Genomic DNA, 21,448 nt, shown 5'->3' on the forward strand with positions numbered 1-21,448 from the left:
GAAATGGGTATATATTTGTTTTTTGTTAAGTTGCCTAATAATTATGCACAGTAATAGTCACCTGCACACACAGATATCCCCCTAAAATAGCTAAAACTAAAAACAAACTAAAAACTACTTCCAAAAACATTCAGCTTTGATATTAATGAGTTTTTTGGGTTCATTGAGAACATGGTTGTTGTTCAATAATAACATTATTCCTCAAAAATACAACTTGCCTAATAATTCTGCACTCCCTGTAATATTCAATATTTAGTATTTACTGTTATATTCACATAGATGATGTTTATTATATTGCTCTTTTTTTTTTGCTTGTTTTCTCTTTATTCTTTCTCAACCGGTGATCCAGGTGATTGATATGTATTTTTTTTGTCTGTTTGTTTTGTTTTTTGCCCTTTATCACTGTTTTTCTTTCCCTCTTTCTTTTTTCTCTTTTCTTTCCCCCAGTCATGTCTGTCCCATGTGTAGCAAGTGAAAATAATATAAAATAAATAATAAAAGCAAAAAAAAAGGAAAAATATCCCCATAGTTTAAATTTTTAATGTTCAGGCTAGCCAACACCAGGAGATGTCGGGGAAACCACAATCATTATATTGCAGAAACATCCCACGGGACTCGTTAACACCTTGGATTCGCTGTGTCTCCACTCTTCCACCAGAATTTAATTTCTAAAATTTGATTTCTAAAAAGAAAAGCAAAATGTGATTTCATCTGAAAAGAGGACTTTGGATCACTGAGGAACAGTCCAGGTAAGACGCTTTCTGATGTCTGTGGTTCAGGACTGACTTAATATTAGGAATGAGACATTTGTAGCTTCTTTCCTAAAGATGTGTTTGTGTGTCGTGGCTCTTGATACAATGACATCATCCTCAGTCAGTTCTTGAATAAACTTTTCTTGATGATCTTCTCAAAACTGCCGTCATCCCTGTTGCTTGTGCACCTTTTCCCTTCCAGTATTCTGTTTGTTTTGATGGATGATGAAAAAAAAACATCTGGGTAACTGTGGAGTCAACAACATGATTGTGGCTGATTGTACTGAAGATGCAAAGTATTCATACTGTTTAAATTGTATTTCACTCAAACTGAAATAAATATACTAATAATCTGAATATTTTGTTTTGTTTTTTCATAAGCTATGAGGCATATTCATGAAAATTTAAATGTCAAGTTCAGGAATCATCTAACTGAAGACCTTCAAAGGTCATAAATATGCCAGACTAGGATGTGTGATTCTCTGCATGCTTCCACATCTTTCCTTTTCCCAAAGAAAACCAGTGGACCATTGAGCTGTAGGACTATTAACCAGATGTCAAACAAAGAGCTAAACATCATAGCATGCCCTTATTGGCTCTTATAAAAAAAAAAATTTCCCATATTTAAAATGCAGTGTTGCAAAAACAGTCCTGAAACCAGAATTTGTCTGCTGCACATCCTTTTTTGGAACAACCTAGTAAGTGATACTGAACACAAAACGAAGGTTTAAATGTTTTGCAAATCACTGCATTCAGTGGGTTTTTTTAAGTTGTGGAAGGAAGTTTTTTTGCTTCAAGGACAATTTGTATTTTAGGAAAATATTTAGTACTGACTTATCGAGTTCTCCTGTGAATCATTTGCCCTCTTAACTTTCTCTCTTTACTTGTCCTCGGGCACTTTTGCAGACTGCTTCCTCACACTCACGCACACAGGAGCACATCCTTCGCACTAGACATATTTAATCAGTGTTTGCAAATTCAGACACAGATGCACTGCATGTACAGAGTACATCCTTATTGGGAAAGGTGCGACATAAATATTAGGTGAAAGGTCTTCCAGTTCATACAGTAAAAAGACTTTTTTTTTTTTTTTACAAAGTAGTAAGACAATTATTCTGCTTTGAAAATAATAATAATAATAATAGAACAAATAAAATACAGACAAGACACAGGAATCAGTATGACTGTAATGCACTGTGTGATTAGCACCATGACTGACATCCAAACTTTTGACACACACACACAAACAAACAGACATGCTCGCGCACACAGGATACAGGGCAGATTTGGTTCAGGTAGGAACGTGTGACATGTGGATGGAAACGGGAGATCCGAGTCTTTTCTGCTGTGACGAAGGAGGGAAAGCTCAAAGATGGCTGACAGTCCATGGAAGTGTACTCGGCGTTTTATGACTGGCAGGTCTGGCCCGCCTCCTGCTGTACCAGCATCTCGTCTTTGCGGAGGGGGAAAGTGTCGATGGTGGTGAATAATTCAGCCGCTGTGATTGGAAACGGGTAGCGTTGTTTGTCTATGCCCTGCTTGTCTACCAGCACCATTTGGAAAGACCTTTGAGGAATCTGGAGCAGTAACCTAAGAAATGCATTCAGTTCAATGAGCAGGAGCGAGCAAAAGTCACACATGCTGAAGTTAACAGAGGTGGGTGTGTTTGCATGTTAGTACCTGAGCTGCAGGGCCAGTCCTGGAGAAAGCAGGTTGTGTCGAATCCGGCCGACTTGTGCCGGGTAAGTCCCGACCAGCTCGATTACTGTCACATGTCTCAAGTCCAGGCCACACTGAGCTTGCTGTTCTCACAGGACACAGACACACAGATCCATCAGTTTTATGTTTTTGATTACGTTCAGCGCCACTCGAAAACAATGCTGTCTCTGTGCATGTGTTTTCCACATGTACGTATGACTACACTGTTTTAGACTGTGACTAATTTGGAGCCAATCTTGGCTCTGTTTCAAGTTAAGAGCTTGATCTGGAATCTCAAATCCGCAGCACACTAGAGAAAGCAGAACTGGGAGACATCGTGTGTCCAACAAGTATACACACTGGATTTTTGTTCATGAAGAGAGGGGGAAATTTTAATCCAGTGGAAACCCCACTCCTGTCCTTATTGCATGAACAGGAATTCAAACAATCCGGCAGGCTGTTGATGTTGCTCAGCAGGTTAAAGTTAACAAAAATAGATTTTAAATGAGACATTTTCCAATAACTGAAAAAAAACAATGTGCCTACAGTGCTGTGCAAAAGTCTTGAGCCACCTCTTAGGTCCAACAATTTATTTAAATGTCCGGGCTTCTTGAAGGACTCCCAAAGCTTTTCTTTGGATGTTTTGTGCCTCTTGTTCCGTTTTCTGTCAAGATGATCCCACACTGCTTCGGTAATCTTGAGATCCGGGCTCTGGGGAGGCCAATCCATGTCTGATAATGTTCTATTGTGTGTTTTTTTTCTATCCAGGTATGATTTTATTGCATTAGCAGGGTTCACTGCCATGCTGAAAAATGAAGCTATTGGCAATCAGACTCTTTCCAGATGGTACCCCTAACTACATGGTGGATTAAAATCTGAAAGCACTTTTTCTGCATTCCTATTTGTCCTTACTTCTCTTTGCTCTTTTCTCAGACGGCTCATTTTTTCTGGTTTTGATTAAGTAATATTGTAGAGTCCTTACCTTCCAATATAATACTCCATGAGGTGACTGCTGCTGTGAATTGGCACTTTGTAAGTAAAACCTAACTGAATAACTGTTGCAAGCATATTAATAAACAATTTATTGTAATATTGATATTTCGACTCATCCATTTATATAAACGCACGAATGCTACAGGATCCCTGCGTACGTGGGTTATACATCTGTGAATGTACAGGGGGATTTTTGTCAGTGTTTCGAATGATGTTCAGGTGATAGAGAACTTGTACAGCACTGCAGTTTGCTACTTATTTAGTATTAATATACTAAGGTAAGTATTAGAACAGTGTCTACACATGTGCTTATCTTGCTATTAAAATGTGAAACTATCTGAGCTAATTATTAGCCCTTTATTTATCCAGGTAAAAAATCTAATTGAGATTAAAATTCTCATTTCCAAGAGACGCCTGACATCATGGCTAATCTGCTATGTTATTATGAAAGCATACAGTTTAGTACATTTACGCTAATTTACAGCTACACTGACACTCCTTTTGCTTTTTAAGCTGTGAAGTTGTGGCACACAACACAGATAGATTTGGACAGACTTCACTGAGCCCTGAGGGGAAAATCTCTCCACAGTTTGCATAAAAACTCATTTCAAGTTAGATCTGCCTACTCCACACAGCCCAAACTTTCTGACAGTTCCTTTGTCTGCTACTGCAGCAAGATGATTTTTAAAGTGTTTGCAGTGAATAAATAACCATACTGATGGGTCAGTTGTGTAATTGTGTAAAATTATCACCATTTTCCCAAATAAGGTGAAAATGAACTGTTTTTTCCTTCACTTTCAAACTAACTGTAGAAATTCCTGATAACCAGTCGACAGACTGCAGGACCGATCAGTCATCTTGTTCACAAACTGACACCGGTTTATCTTTCAGCTGATATCCGAGTCACTTTGAAAGGTCAGGCATTTAAAAACAGCTCTGACTTAATGCTGTCTGATGATGTGGGAAAGCATCCACCCCAGAATAGCCTTATCAGAGCCAGTGTCACTATCATTTATTCACTGCCGTGACATTTCGTGTTCATCACCACAACACCCTCTCTCCTATTTATTTATGTCACCACTTTTACCCACTTAGGTGGCAAATCGGGCGAAAAAACCCCCCACAAACACACTGAGGCTGTCTTTGTGTGCATCATCACAGAGGACGCAAGACGCTCTGGCGTTGACTTCCACCCCTCCATCTCAGTCGACTCACATTCAGCTCATTAACTGAGAGTCGTGCCTCACCTGCAAGTTAGTCATCTGGAAGCGGTAATTATGATTGGCAGCCGTTGGCGCGGAGATAACGAGGAGCCTTCGCTTCTCATAGAACTGGTCCAGCAGCGCAGCAGCCGTACGCACTCCCACGTTGATGTTCATGGCTGTGACGACATTGAACGGACAATTTAAAGTGATGAGACAAGGCGTGACACACACGCTACAAAGAAAAGGGTGCTATTACAACACATTATTTCTGTGAGAGGTTTCATCATTGATTGTTTTTGGCTGCTCAGGTGATCAAATCAAATTAATGGCTCACGGTCTTTGACCCTTGTTTTCGATTATAATCCTTACCTTTTAACGGTCCTTTGTGTTTCTGGAGGGTTTTCCTCGTTTTCTGTGCCTCCTATGTTTCCTCTTTCTGCTTTTCATCGTTTGTCTGTGTGTTTGTTTCTGAAAGTCAGTTCCTCCTGTGGCTGTCTCGCCTTTGTTCCTTTCCCTGCCTTCATTATTGTCTTGACTGAGTCCATCCCTGCCTTATCCCTCTCCCTGGTGTGAGCATTTAGTCTGTGTCCTCTGACCCACAGTCCTAACCCTGTTGTTGTCCCATCACCCTCATGTTTTTTAGTCGCTCTTGATTTCTCCAGCTGGCTCACTGCTTTCTTTTAGTCTCTTTGCGATTGGATTTTATTTCTGTATTGATTCTCGTGCCACAATGCGCATCACTTTTTACGTTTGGTAAACAATAAAAGCACTTTTTATATTTATTCTGCGTTCCAGTCTGTCTCTGTAGGTCCAACTTATGAGTTTCATTGGAAATGTGACAGAACCGAGTCGAACACATGACTTTTGTTATTCAACTGTTGCACTTTTTCTGTCTTCTTGAACATTTAATGGAGGACCGTCCAGTATTGATCTGTCCAATCGATCGGTAAGAGGCGCCATATTGTCCTCATTTTGGATTCTCATATAAAACCAGAAAAGGTTACAGGAACTATATGAAAAAAGAAAATGCACTCCAATATCTCTGCATTAAGCAGGATCCCTCTGAGTTTCTGTAGTCAAAAAATGACCTCCACCTCTGTTTTGATTACATTCAATGGTGAAGAAACCCACTTACATAAATATCAGGCCATATAATATTTAACAGGACAGAATTTCGATTTTAAAACGTCATATTGGGCTAATAAGTAAGCAGATTTTGTAAATGAATGCAAACTAAATTCTCTAAAGTCCTTGAGCTCTCTATTGAGTAATGTCCAAGGCTCATGGTTTCAGTTTCTGTGATCATTCACCTTTTCAGACTTCAGGATTCCCTCTCATACTGCAATATTTCTACAATTAATTTAATCATCAGCAATTTCAGCTACTTGTAAAAACTCCCAGCAGGTTACAGGACAACAAAGTGTCTCTCTTACTGACTTGTTGCACGAGCAAGCTTTTTCCTCTGAAGATTTCATCCCAAAAAGCAAAACTAAACAGTGAAAATGAGGCTTTTAGGGAAGCTAGATAAAAGCTAGTGGTATATATATTTTTTAATTGCCAATTTAAATTGTATTTTATTATTTTAAGTTGTATCATATCGACAAAAAAACTGATCTATCAGAAGTTTGTCTTTGTCTTTAAAGTCACTGTATATTGAACCTTCTCTTTAATGAAGTAGAGATTCGCTGCATTTCAGCCAGATGGGGGAAAAAAACTGCCAGACAAAGCAGCCAAAATGACGGCAAGACACAAAAACATTTTGACAGCCAAACCATATGAAAAACAGACAAACTGAGTAGAAAAAAAAACCACCTAATGAAAACCACTGCATATGATTCAAATGGTTGGAAGTGAAGCGTTTATACTCACAAAAACATAAAGAGACATAAAACAGAAACCCACTGGAGAAGATGTGAGCAGTGAGATGAAAACTACTTGCATGTGTGTTGGTTGTTACTACAGATTTTGTCTTTTTAATAAATCCTGAAGTACACAATGTCTACTTATAAATACAGGCTAAGCACATGACACAGTGATGGTAAAACGAGTAAGAAAGGTCTATGTCTATGTTTATCCTTCCATTTCTGAATGACTTAAACTAATACAATTATTAAATGAAGATTGTCATGTCTGTACGAGAACAACTTGTATGGCTTGAACAGGATGCAGTACTTACGTGCACAGGTTGTGTCTGAGCCCGACCAGGTGAGTCCATACTGACACACTCTGGCAGCGCTGCCCCGTAGCTCGGAGCCGCCGGTGCAGGTGAATTCACAGGTGGCTCCGTAGTTGTCTTTGTCACTGTCACACTTCATGTAACCGTTGTCCGGAGGAAAGAGAGGGCTGCAGCGACGCACTGTTCACAAAAAGAGACGGTAAGATTCTGGAGAATTAGCTTTTTACAAGCCTGATTAACTCTTGCCTAATAGATATTTGCCATATTAGTCTGTATCATATGTTCAGACTTGGCTTATGCATAAACCGTTGTGCTAAAGGGGAAAATAAAAGCTGGAGTTGCATTCAGGTAACTGCCACAGTACTGTGCAAAGGTCTTGAGCTGCCCCTAGTTTCTATTTTGCTTCCAAGCAGCCAGTCTTGTCATTTTTTTAAAAAGGGATCTTTGGAGATTACATTTTCAGAAAAACGAATCATTCAAGCATAAATAAGGTACCTTACTCAAGGAATGAACCAGTGTTTAGTCCCCTCATAATAAATTGTATCTTTAGCCACTTTGATATGGCTATTTTATCACCACCAAGGTTTTTAGCAGAACCTCTGGCATATCTAGACATGAAAAAAAAATCTGAGGAAACTAGACAAGAAGAATAAGCAGTCCTAAAAAAATGCTATCTACAGCAGATAGACATTATGGGCATTAAAATTCAAGCAAAGATCTGAAACAGAACCAGAGAGATGGATGTATGTAGGTGGATATATACTGTATTTCCATATATTTTTGCACATGTTTATTTTTGCAATAAATCACTGCACTTATTTTGCATTATACTGCAAGACTTTTGCACACATATTCTGTATGTACCGTACATCTGTTCTGTCTTGATCTAACACGTTTAACACGCATCCTAGCAAATATTGCATTGCATAATGTTAGTCTACCAATTAAATATATATTTCTATAATCTTTGGAGACTTCTTGGAGATAACCCCCTGAAAAAGTGTGTGACCAAAAACCCTGTTCCAGACAAACGATCAAAATCTTATCCCCTGCTTTTAGAGGCTCACCTCGCACTCTGACAGTGAAGCGGCAGGACCCTTTGTTCCCAGCCCGATCAAACACAGTGTAAGACATTTTATGGAGCCCCTCTGGGAAGTTGGATTTTGAGGGCTTTCCTTTAAGGATAACACTGGGGGGGGGAAACAAAAAACACATTCTCAGTTTTAATCTTTCAACTTGCTCTTGGGGGCTTAACAAGGAAGCAGAAAAGCAACTGACTCTGTGAGGATGCCGTCTGCAGTGTCAACACCCTCTGGTGTGTCCCAAGTCACCCTCGCTGTCAGCTTTCCAGGTTCTGCCCACTTATCCTTCACATTTGGACACTTGATTTTTGGAGGATCAATATCTACAGGAAATTAAAAAAACAAACAAAAAAACTTGTCAAATCTTGTCATCACTGTAACTCTTGCAACATAAAGTTATACGGTGCATCCTCCTAAACCAAATCTAGCCTAGATGAAAGACATGCTTGAAGTACATGAAAGCCATCTAAAAAATCTTTTAAAGCAATACAAAAAGTAGGATGACTGCAGAGACAAAGATGAATCTTGTGAGGAAAGTGTCCTCACAGATTCAGGTGATGACACTGTCACTGGCTTTAGTTCTGTGACACTATGACACTATGTACAGGTCACAAAGCTGAAAGCCATTTTTAGTTCAGATTGGCGCAAAGAAATGAAACACATTACACACTGGTGACGGTCAAAGTCTGCGTATGTGTCTCTGAGTATAACACACAGAGTTCTAACTTCGCCAAACACTGTATCAGGACAAATAGTAATAGAGATGTATAAGTGAGAGCTGGAGCTGACGGTGTGCCTCTGGCAGCTAATTACTTGTTAGCAGCTTAGAGGCTTCAGTCCTCTGTGGGAGATCAAACTGTACACAAAAGAACAACAACAACAACAACAATGCAAACAGTCTTACCAACACAGCTGGGCACTCCTGCACTCCACACCGCGTTGTAGCGGCACGTTGCCGTCTTCTGGCCCTTCAGAGTGAATCCGGGTGAGCAGAAGAACTCACAGCGAGAGTTGAAGTAAGAGCCGTCTGAGCACTTGTAGCCACCATTAATGGGCATATCCAGCTTAGGACAACGGATCTCTGAAAGCAGGGTGAGCTCATTGTCATTGTGGTGCTTGCATGAGGGTTTCATTGCAACAGATGCATTTAAATACTTATACACACACACACACTCATGTCTCAGGAGGTGGCAAAGCCTTCAGCTGCCAGACTCCTCTCCTATGGAACGAGCTCCCAGATCAGACTCAGGATGTAGACGCTCTTTCCACAGTTAATGTTTGGTTTGAAACTTTGCTTCTGCTGCAGGTTTTTGATCCACAAACTTCTTTTGAGTCTGGTTCTCCTGGTTAATGTCTTCCTGTTAAAAAAGGGAGTTTTTTCTCCTAACTGTCACTCACATTGTAGCATCTTTACCTTACAGCGTTGAGTACACTGAACTTGTGAATTGGACCAGTATAAATTAAACTGAACCGAGTTTGACAGAGTAAGCCAGCAGACGCAGGTGCTGACGTTTGCATGCATATGCAAATTCCTAAGGAGACAAGTGGCACACAAAAGTATAAAAAAAAAATCCAACAAACTACATCCCCTAAAGAAGACTGTGATATGTGGTTCAAAGCATATAAAATTTCTACTTCTAGAATCAGGAATGAGCTCTAATCACGCAGGAATCACTTTGACGTGATGCTTTAATGTGCAGCTACAAGCTATCTGGCTGCACTCAGAAACAAAATCTCTCTAGAACAGTCAGTACGGTCTCATTTGCTAAATTTGGGCCGTCCACAAAGCGTGCCTGTGGTCATTTTGGATGACGGCTCTGTTAATAAGATTTGAAGGCTTATAGACAGCTTTGGTTTCTGCAGTTTTTCTGCTGATTGGCAGCTCTGTGGAAGGTTCTGGCTCCAAACAGCGGCATCTCTGGGTTCCCAGTTTGATGATATCCCACCTCCCTTCATCCATTTTGATAAGCATGGCTATAATGCGTGTGTTGAATACATGCATGCATTTAAACAGTGAGAAACACAATGTGTGCGCATGTTCAAGTGGACTTTCTCACCTCGGCAGGCGTAGTTAGAGGACCAGTGTTTGCTCGCCATGCACACCACCTCTGAGCTCTGAGCTTCATATCCCTGCTTGCAGCGGATTTTACACCGTGTCCCCATCACGTTCCTGTAGTGCTCTCCTCTGGGTGTGCGACAGCTCACGTCACCATGTTTAATTTTAATGGGTGCGCACCACGGGGTTCCTAAAAAACAGCAGAACGAGGCACTGACCTTTTCTTCATCGTTTTATCTCATGTCTTTATGGTGTGGCCTTGAGTGACAGACGCTCAGTAACAAGCACTTACCTGTGATCATAGAAGCTTAGAGAGAGACTTCCACTGCCAGAGTGAAAGAACAAAAACCCACCCATCACCTTGAGTACAGGCAGATACAGTGGATTTCTTATTACCTTTTCAGTGACTTCCATTATCCAACAGTCTCATGAGGCAAAGGAGATAGTCTCACTCGAGTAAAAGACTGATAATAATGTGTGTAGAGAGCACTTAAGTTTTTGTGTGTGCGCGTGGTTTCAGAGCGTGAAAGGCACCACACCAAATACAGTCTTTATTAAGAATGCAGCTCTTTTTTATCCTTATCCTTAACTGATTTAGGAATCAAAGTTTATGGTACCCTGGATCCATTATCATCTTTCCCTGATTAGGACTGTTCCTGATGCTGATAAGGATGACCAGGGAAAGTTAAAGTCTCGAAAAATAGTGCCTTAATTAAAGGAAGAGTTTGACTTTCTTGGAGATCTTAGAGAAGACAGTTAAGAAGTCTATTTCAGCTTTTCATATGGAGCTACAGTACTGTGCAAAAGTCTTGAGCCAACTATTATTTCTTTGTATTATGTTTCAAAAGCAGTCTTGAGCAATTTGTCTTTGAACACTGGCTGCTTTTTCACTCATTTTCAGTCCAGTCCTTATACCTGACCATTTCAGATGTATGTTTTTTGTTTGTTTGTTTGTTTGTTTGTTTTGTTAAGCCACTTAAGACTGACCTATAAATTATTCAAACATACAAAGGGCACCAAAAGCAAGGAATGAACCGGTGCTGTGTCTACACATAACAGACAACTTAGCAAAACCATTTTTTTGTTTCTTTAGGCACTTTGTTAATAGCAGCCTGTCATAAAAACACATAATTTGTTTCCATTTCTTTGGTTGAATTGACAAGAAATGCCAAAGATAGCACATCTTGACAGGCATAAAATAGTAATTTTGTCCCAAGAACGTGACTCGCAAAGAGCTATTAGCTGAAAACTTGGCATATTTCTAGGCACTGTGTGCAGTGTGTCCTTAAAGACAGTAAGGACCCAGTGCACATGGTGTGAAGGAAAAAATAAGGAAGTGGCAAAACAATCTACAGCAGATGAACTGTATCTGAAAGTCATGTCCTGAAGAACTAGGAGAAAATACAGCAAAAACCTGTGGGAAAAACATCAGGTAAGTGAGTCGTGACTGGTCCTTTGGGCCAAAGTTGAATCATCATCAAAATGTACAGAGGAGGTCAGGAGAGAGGTACAGCAGTGAATGTCTACATCTGTAAAACTATGGCGTTATTTTTGTGCCACTATTCTGAGCGCACGTAAAAATAAATTGCAGGTACAAGTGTTGCATTTTGAGGAGAAATTTATTATTGAGCAAAGAAAAGCTAAATTTGAGTGAACAAAATTCATTGCTGCGTGCAAAAAATGTATTTCAGTGTTTGCTATTATCCATACACACGCACACAATAGCAGCCCCTGTCGCTCAGTTTTTGCACTTGCGCTCGCTCGCAATGTGTTGCTCGCGCTCTCAACATTTCGGAGCAGCATTTTGGCAGTCGTGTTGGAGATCGTGTCTGTCTTATTTATCAGTCATGTATTGGCCTCCCCAATACATGACTGGACCTCAATGGCAGTGTGGGATTATCTAGACTGAAAACAGAACAAAAGGCAGCCAACATCCAAATAAGAGCTTTGAATGTCCTTCAAGAAGAAAGTATATCTAAGTGATTTCAGGCTGTGCTGAAGAATAAAGGTGGTCGTACCAAATATCGATTTTTAAACTTGTTTGAATTGTACAAACTCAGTTTTTGCCTCATATATTTTCCATGTATGTTTACATATGTTTCAATCATTCATTACATCCATTTTCCATTTTTCTAGCAAAGTATAAGGAATTGAGGAATTACTACTACAAGACTTTTTGCACAGTGCTGCACTTTCAGTGACTCCGCATAAGCTAAACTCTGCAGACTGAATTCAGTGTTCACTTCTGATAGATTCGTTTATTAAAGAGACTGAATCAATCTTCTAATCTTCTCAACAAACTTAAAGTAAGAAAGAAAGTATTTCTTTAAAAAAAAAATCAAACTATTCCTTTGAGATCTTTGCTTGAAATTGCACATTTCAACTCGCTTCCTCACAGAGTGGATAGCTGCCCATCTCTGTGATGCTTGTGTAAAATTTCTTGAATGTTGCCAAATTTAAGGGGCCACAAGGTTCTTATTCCAATACAGGAAAATCAAAATCTGCAGTTTATTTCCTGCTGGCTCTAGTTGAACATTGAGCCTGCAGACCACCACAAACACACAGAGGAGAATACACACAAGCTCAGGCTTACTTCCAGGTGGAGTCAAAATGAGTTTTCATTACACAGCAAACCACCCTTGCTCCTTCTCTCTGTGCTGGTGTGTGTGTTGGCAAAACTTCCACAGCCAACGAGTAAGAGAAAATATTATATCTGAGCTTTTACTCGAGGGGAGAGTGCGGTTTGGCCGGGATGATAATGTTCCGTGTCTAACTGACCCTAGATTTAAAATGGGAAGCTACTTTGACGTAACAGTGTCAGTTTACAAAACTGGCTGAATGAGCTGGTGTTGAATTAATGGAGGAACTGAAATGAGTTCAGCTATTTTTGTTCAAGCTAAACAATTTTTTAGTATTTTATCGAAAATTTTATCCTGTGAAATTCTTGCCTCAATTTAAACTTGGGTGTATACACTATCTGACCACTTCATTAGGTACACATTGCTGTGTATTCGGCCTTCAGAATTACTTTAATTCTTCATGGCAGAGATTCAACAAGGTGCTGGAGACATTCCTCAGAGATTTTGATCCATATTGACATGATAGCCTCACACATGCATGATGAGAATCTCCCATTCTACCACATCCCAAAGCTGCTCTTTTGGTTTGTGGAGGCCATTTGAGTAGTAGTTACGCCACCAACAGTAGCATGAACCACTGATACATTACAGGATGGATCCATGCTTCCATGTGGCTTACACCATCTGAATGTTACAACAGAAATTGAGACTCATCAGACCAGGCAACATTTTTTCAATCCGCTTCCTGTTTTCTGAGAGGAATGGCATCTTCTGCTGCTGTAGCCCAGCTGCTCTTATGCATGCCTTATTTATAATGAGTGGTTTCCATTTTTGCCCAGGAAACTGAATATTTTCTCTTTTTTCGATCACTCTCTGTAAACCCTAGAGATGGTTGTCTAGAGAAAAGCCCAGTAGATCATCAGTTTCTGAAATCTTCAACAATACCCAACAACCACGCTACATTTAAAGTCACTTAAATCCCTTTTCTTCCCCATTCAGATGCTCAGTTTGAACTTCAGGGGGTCATGTTTACCATGTTTAGATTCACTGAGTTCCACCCATATGATTGCATTATTGCACAGCTGAATAGGTGTATCTAACAAAGTGGCTGGTGAGTGTACTTTCTTAACTATAGTGCATTAATTGTCTACTTCTAATGTAAAAACGTCTTGAATTCAAATGCGAGTTAAGTTTAAACTGATCCTGTATGTCTGCGTGCATGCTGTGGCAGTGACAAACCAAGTGTCGTTACCTCTATAGGTATGAGAATACCAGTCCTCGTCGTCTCCGTAGGCGTACCGTCCTGACCCTGGGGGTAAAAGAAAGCAAGAAAAAAGCAACTAATACAATGAAGAGCTACGTTTATGTTGGGCAATGTTTGAAAGCTTTGTCCTGAGCTGACCTGCAGGGCTTTTATCCGCCCTGCAAAACAGCACCAAGAACAGCCTAAAAGTATTGCTCAACTTCATCTAATCCAGATACCACGGGTGGGAGTAATCAGAATCCACTGGACAGAACACATGCAAGAAGAATAAGTAAGTCCCAAAAGATCTCTGTTTTCCAGTTGGCTTGGAAAAACGAATCTTTTTAACACAGGGATACACTCTGTGATCCTCATTTGAAACGTTTTGCTACAAAACAGCTCCTAAACATATACCCACCATAGCCATCGATATTGTGTCATCTTTAGCAGTGACACATTACTGAGAAAACATGAAAAAAAAAGCTGAAATGTGACACATCATTGAGAGGCACTCACAGCCAATCTGTGAGGAGCCAGGGGGATTCATCTAGGAAAGAGGATGAAGGGATAGGGAAGATAGAGCAGGCCTGGAGCTAATAAAGCTGAGAGGAAATGAGTAAGGATGGGGTTAAAGAAGCAGGAATAAAACTGGCTCAGAGACGTTATGAAGCCCGGCGTGAATGTGTTCTCTGTTCAGGGTCCACAAAGGAGGAGTGTTCAGACCTCCTTCAGCACCGTATATCGGCCACATGTCAGTCAATGAGCCCAAGATAAAAATCACCAGTAGCTACCACTCCTTCTTCCTCAGCGTGGTTTTTCTGTCAGTCTAACAAATGCTGTCTGGGCGAAAATGCTGCAAGTCATATAGCACACAGTTACACACATGCACACACACAACAAGCTTTGAGGTTTCAGCATTCAGATCACACAGCATCGACTGCACAGAGCAAACCCACATACTGAGTGAGTCAGATTTAGCTGTCTAATGGGAAAACTTAAGTGTCTGCTTCTTAATGGGGCGAGGGAGGGAGGAAAGAAAGTTATGGAAAACCAATTACAGGTGTGTCTGTGTGTCTCTGTGTGTGTGTTTCAGCATTATAGTGAACACTAGTTAGAACCACATACACCGTCAAAGTTATCAGCTCTGAAGGAATTTGCAGCAACTGCAAACAAACAGGATGTGATCATTTACACTGTGATGCAACTGGCACTCATAACCCTATTTTTGTGCTTTTTATGGGTAGACTTAAAGATACGTTCATTTATAGAGAATTTGAAGGACTTGTGCATTTGTTAACGTTATCTAACTGATTAGAACCTCGCTGTTTACTAGATTACTAGTTCAGTTTGCAAGACATGCAAAAAACGTGTTTTTACGACTATCAGTTAAAATGTAATTGCTGTGAATCAAAAGGTAGGAAAAGCAGTGCATTTGACACCGTTGCTAGAGCTGTGTTTACAAAAAGAAATAAAAATCATCACTGGATCCTTTTTCACTTTTACTGTGGAGTAATGTACCAAGATGGAGCAGTTACAGTGAGAAATTGCTTGCACTTTGCATAACAAGAAATCTGCTAATTAAATGTTGGGAAAAAAGCAATTATTCACAGACTTATTTATTAAAACAGGTTGTTTTTTCACCAGTTATTAGAAAAGTAGCTGCCTAAGGGGTGCCAGGAGAAAGCCTCTTCTCTAAAAAAGAACATGGCAGCACAGCTTAGTTTTGTAAAGCTGCACAAAGAAAAAGACTTCTGGAACAGTGTCAGCTGGACAGTTAAGACCAAAGTTAAGATGTTTGGCCTTAATCCACTGAGCCACGTTTAGTGGATCCATCCACGCGTTTGTGTTGTTTATGCCAAACTCTGATCCATGCAGAGCTGAGTGATTCCCTTTGGGTTTCCTAACACACATAAACAGGCTTTAATACAATAATCTTACTCATCTTTAACACCTTTTTTAAAAAATTGAGTTCCCATTCCTTCTGCAGTTTTAACATTAGTGAGCTAATTTATTCAGTCACCCTTTATCTTCCTGAGTTTTACTTCATTTAATCCATTTTGTTCTAAATTGTGTTTTTTGGTAACTGCAGTGTGAGAGTTTCAAAGCTTGTGACATAAATAAAGTGCATTCTATCGTATTCTATAAAAATGTGATCACTGTTTTACAGCCACTCATTTTTCACTGGCTGCATGTTATCAGAATGGGTCAGTGTGTCTGACATGATCACTGAAGTTGTTGTAATAACACAGTTTGCCTTACTAAAACCACAGACAATATAAAAGATAGATGTAGCTTCATAGTCGGAAAAGTGAAGCCACGAAGTGCCTTAAATTTGCATTCTTTATGTGGCCACCAGGGGGCAGTGCTTGTGGCTGCAAAAATGCTCCCTGTCCTATTGAACTGTGTGAACTTTTCTGCTGAGTTTATGGACCCAGTTGCTAATTTTGGTTCATACTGAATTAAAAAATAAAGTCTCCTTTCTAAATCTTGGTCATTCTATATTTTAGAAATGAGGATAATTTTGGGTGCTGGAGACATTCCTCAGAGATGTCTTACATAATGATATGTGATTGGCAAGGTGTTAGCAAGTGAGCATGCAGTTTCACAGTCATCCCACCTCTGGACACAGGAGGGTAATGAGACACAGGTGAAACCAGTAAGGGCACAAGTGAAAGGAAAGCTAAAGACAAATGTGTATCTGAACTTTACAGGAAATACCAGGAAAGGCTGGGAAACTTAAAACAAATGGATAAAATAACCTAAATAACTAAGAGGATGAAAATAAGTTAAAAGCTTCACAATAATCCAAAAACAACTAACAAATCATAAAAACAATGAGACCATGACAAGTCATGCACATCACTACTTTTCATAAGCTTAAGGTAAAAAAAAAAACATTTGCCTCACTGTGTAACTTATAACTCCTTATCATTCACAACTAAAACAGCCAACATGTGTAATAAAGATCAATAAAACAAACAGAAATGCTCCTCTCAGTATAAAAAAACGCTTTATGTAACACTTTTGTAGCTTGGTGTTACCCAAGAGTGTGTTATGGTGTTTCTCATTCACCCATTCAGAAACACTCACACACCAAGGTGGTCACCTGCCACCAGGAGCGACCTTGGTTTAAGAACAGCCTCAGTCTAAGGACACCTCACCAAAAGCTGCATCTTTCAGCTATATTGGCTAAAAGAATAATAATTTTCTTTAAAATGGGATCAGATACAAAATCCATGATGAATGATAATCTCACCACCAGGTGAGGTACAACAGCCATAAATCTTAGTCGAGCCGATCAATAGCCTCTCCCCAAACTCAATTATTAATCTCTCTATAATTAAATAAGATGAAACGCTGTTGTGCCACACTGGCCTGCAGGGAACAAATATTTAATCCTTCCCACTCTCTAAAAATGCTTAGCACACATGTAACTTATTCATCCACTTTGTTTGCAGAAACCAATTTGGGTCTTGGCTCTGTAATAAACAAAAGCAACTAAACAAAAGCATTGGAGCTCAGATATTCATCTTCAAAGAACAAATAACTTTTTCTTATATTGTTTACTTTTGGAGTAGACTTTTTTTTTTTATCTTTAGACAAACAAGCAGCCATGAAGGACGGAGGGCACACAAGGATGCTCAGAGCAGCGTGAACTCTCCCATCACTGATGTCTCCATCTGCAGCTCTCAACAGCTGCTGATACCTTTCTCACCCATAGGTGGGACAGATTTGATTGGATCACAGCAGCTACGCAGCTGGAATAAATGGACTGGGTCTGGCTTGTGCTTGTTGATGAGAGAGCTCCACATTCAAAGGATTTCAAAACAGGGATTGAGCGATCTGAGACTTTCCTTCATTTATATTTAACGAATCTGTCAACGCGATGAGGAGGGGATCGGCAGCCAGCATCATCTTCCTGTCCATCTCTCTTACTTCAAAGGAGTTGTCAGTGTTAACAGTGCAGGAACGGCAGGAGCTTGCCTTCCTGAGAAACCTCTGGGAGTGAATATGCTTTAAATTACAGAGCCTGATTCTCCAATTAGCTGTTCTCTGCAGGCCTGTAATACAAACCGTCATTATGTGGAAGAAGCTCTTTTCCGGTAAATGTGGAATCGTGGCTGCAGGCTACCAGAGGGGAAGAATAATAAATAAAATGCGCTGTCATTTCTGTAGAACTCAATTCAAAACGCCACGATTACAAACTTACATAATTCCCTTTTTTCTGCACTAATGACTTGTGTCTCACTTACACTCACGTCTGCTTTGCTTTTCTCATTACATCAGCAGTTTCTGACCCTGAGGAGCAAACTGCTCCGGGTTTCATCTCCATTACCTTACATAGAGGTACAGTGTTACACCCTACAACCCACCACAGCGAGTGAAAACCTATTAAGGAAAGTAAACTCGCCTAAGTGCTCTCAACTGATGACGCCTTGATGCATCTGGTTTGTGTGTCTCGTGTAAAAGCAAATACTTATATCCAGTAAAACCTCTGTAGGTACTAGCCAAGCAGGATGAAGCACTTCATCACCTGAGAGATACAAAATAACTACAAGCTGTTGGCAGCTGAGGTGTTTGACTCATTCAGTTAGTGTTCACCAGGTTCACTGCTAGAAACCAATCATTCCACACCGGGTCTTTATTTAGCATCTGTTTGTCCATTCGTAAAGCAGAGACAATCAATATTTCTGCATCAACAATGGGTCGGATGGACCCCAGGAAGGATAGTGAACACTAAGGGGGGATGTGGGGAACACTGCAGTTTCTCCTGTTTTAGTGTTTCAGTTCACTCAACATTTTCAGAGGAAGGCAACAATTTTTAGAGAAACATTTGATCAGCACCACACAGACACATGCCATTCAAATGGGTGTATGCATCATGTATTTTCAGGATTCACAGTCCAAAATAATCTGCATTTATCTTAAAGTGACCATTGTTGCAGCCCTTCATTTCATCCACCTTCTCAGACAAGCTGTTGTCCCTCATAAACAGCAGAGCGATAGACCCATACATCGATATCCGGTGATTTAAAAACATAACAGAGTGATATTTAGACACACGAAACAGATTTCTCTAAAATTTCTCAAACATGTGTTTCTCTCGTCACTTCTTTACTCTTGATTTTAGGTTATTGGCTGTTATAAATGCTGATGCCATTATACTGACAAACAGCTAATACTGGCTCATATATCAGTCCAGCCAGTATTGCTCGGATTCTAATAACCACCAGGCTTGGATATCAGTTTAGTGGGAGAACTGTGTTCCTGAGATGACCTCATGAAAAGTTCGTGAGAGTTTGCAGACAAGACGGCATCTTCAGGGCAAACTATACTGACCACTGCGATCTGCTAGCAACGAAAGCAATCAAAAAGAGGTTTTTGTTGCAGCATCTTTGCAACCAATTTCACAGCCAAGAACTACTCAGGCACACTTCACCTTAGCGACTGGAGGTAGCCAAGGGCCCGTCTCACACTGCTTATTAACTTATAGATTGAACTTATTGAGTTCACTCTATTAATCCTTACAAATATGGTTTTAGTACATCATGGCCACAAGTGAATAATGAAGACTTCATTGAACATTTTGTAAATCCTCCTGCTGCTTTCTCTTTCAGCCACATGCAAACGCCTCTAATAACACTTCAGTCTAAAACTAGCTACCCATTAACCAGAAAGGCATTTGGAAAGTGCATCCTTCACCAAGGTCAATATCCCTGTATTGCAATGAAGAACGTGAACCAGATCCACCCTCAACTCAAATATTGTGGATCCTGGATGGTAAATTTAAGAAAATTCTAAAAAGCTCTAGCACTGACTGAGGAATTACTAGAGAGTTCTTGGTCTGGTCCTTGTGCATTGCTTTGTAATTATGCAGGTTGCTTTCAAGCAGACTTCCTCGATGATGGTACTTGCTGGCATTTCCTCAAACTACTCCCTTCATGAGGTGTATGACCCACATCAGTAAAACATACCCTCATGGAAAATGTGATCTGGCTGTGATTGAGTGACTACATGGCCGTACAAGTAAGCCCCCCCTCCCACACACACACACACACACACACACACACACACAAAAGAGCCCGAAAGGAGCAAAAGCAACTGCACATCTCTAGATTTGACTCTGGTGCACTGCCAAACAACCCTGGCCATGCCTAACTAATAAAAGGCTTACTAACCAAAAGAAAAAAACACAAACAGAGCCCAGTAAAATAAACTCCTCATAATAGATGCAGGCGCATACACAAGAACAGACCAAAGTCCTGACTGTCGGCTCAATGAGCAGTTTTTAGTGTGTCAGTATGAATCTGCTCCACAGCTTGTGTTCATGTTTCAGCCTGTATGATCATACAGCAGCGGTGAGCCACTCTCAAACCATCTACAGGCACACAGCCACTGCAACTGACTGCACAAGCTGGGACACACACACGCACGCACGCACACACAACACTTCATCCGGACGTACGCTTTGAAGTCATTCAGCTTCTCGCTGGAGGCTACAGGCTTTATGTTTCTGGATCTTGCACATCAACGGTGATTAGTTGCATTATGGAGTGACTGCTGTGTTGGACAACGTCTTGTTTCATTCATCCAAAGAAAAGCAGTTATTTTCCATGAAGGAACAGTGATAGAAAAGTTAACAGGGGCAGTAAACTCTTTGGAACTATATTAGAACAGAAACTCTTTCGTGTTAAGTAGTGTAAATAACTCCAAACACCCAAAGCCAAAATATGTGAAGGCCCTTTGTTTATTTTTATTCAAAGCTCTTAGTTATTGAGGTCTTTTCAGCCTCTTAGCGCGGTATCAAAGATTAAGAGGTGGAGGCATGAAGAAGCGAAAATTAAACTTTGAACGCAGATCAGCTGCGGGCCTGTGATTAGTGCCACCGACCGAGCTGTGCGCACAGAAACGTCCCCCACATGCACACTGCACTCCCCCCGCTCTCCACCCCCTCCACGTAAACACAGCCGCGGTTCACCAAACACCAGCAGCAGGGAGGACGAGAAACCTCAAACTCAGTTCAACTTACAGTCATCTCTAAGCCCCAAGCGCATAATTTAACTACACTTACCCTTCCACCAAGCCACTGGCACCGCCAGAGTCTGTCCATGTGGACTCTCTCTCAAGATAAGCTGCTCTACCATTTGATATTTCTTCTTTTCAGCACGGTTAAAAACGTCCGGAAGATGAATGAGAGGCTGTAAGTTGCTGTTTACCTTCATACCCGGAGCAGAAGCAGAGCTGGACAAACAGGAGCAGCAGCGGCCACATGTCCATGTCGGGACGCGGGACGGACGTTCCTCAACATGTGAAGGGGAGCCTGCAGGAAAGCTTCAGTGCATTCCTTCTTTCTAAAGGCCCGCCTCTTGCTCCAGAAACAAGGGAGGATTCTCTCCACACAGCCTGGCCCGACCACCGGCATGAGGGAGCCAGACAGGGAGGACAGTGCCAGGCTCAAGGCTAAACTGTGACCCAAGTGCATCAAATCAGCCCATTTTATTTTTATTCCTTTAACTTGTTTATTTACTGATATACTTTGTGTATTTTACTCAAGTGACTACTGTGCATATATTTATTTTATCTATCTTTAAAATACACGAAAAACTATCAGTTGTATAGATAGCTAAGTTTATTTGGCCCCTTAACGACATTTGATTGGAGCA

At 40.5% G+C, this 21,448-nt stretch overlaps 1 protein-coding gene across 2 annotated transcripts; it reads right to left on the minus strand.

Moving 5' to 3' along the window:
• Window positions 1-1,507: 1,507 nt before the first annotated feature.
• On the minus strand, window positions 1,508-21,158 carry srpx (sushi-repeat containing protein X-linked). 2 transcript variants are annotated; one of them, XM_080902509.1, is made up of 10 exons: window positions 20,857-20,973; window positions 13,794-13,850; window positions 9,964-10,152; window positions 8,811-8,987; window positions 8,103-8,229; window positions 7,892-8,013; window positions 6,825-7,004; window positions 4,691-4,824; window positions 2,433-2,554; window positions 1,508-2,342 (listed from the first exon to the last, which is right to left on the minus strand). In XM_080902509.1, exons 1-10 carry the CDS (start codon window positions 20,927-20,929, stop codon window positions 2,159-2,161), a joined length of 1,365 nt encoding a protein of 454 aa, XP_080758635.1. In that variant the 5' UTR covers window positions 20,930-20,973; the 3' UTR covers window positions 1,508-2,158. The 2 variants fall into 2 exon arrangements, with proteins under 2 accessions (XP_080758635.1, XP_080758636.1); XM_080902510.1 differs by lacking the exon at window positions 20,857-20,973 and adding an exon at window positions 21,002-21,158 and having other exon boundaries at window positions 1,511-2,342.
• Window positions 21,159-21,448: the final 290 nt, after the last annotated feature.

This window comes from Rhamphochromis sp. 'chilingali' (assembly GCF_963969265.1).
Source record: "Rhamphochromis sp. 'chilingali' genome assembly, chromosome: 14".
NCBI lineage: Eukaryota > Metazoa > Chordata > Actinopteri > Cichliformes > Cichlidae > Rhamphochromis > Rhamphochromis sp. 'chilingali'.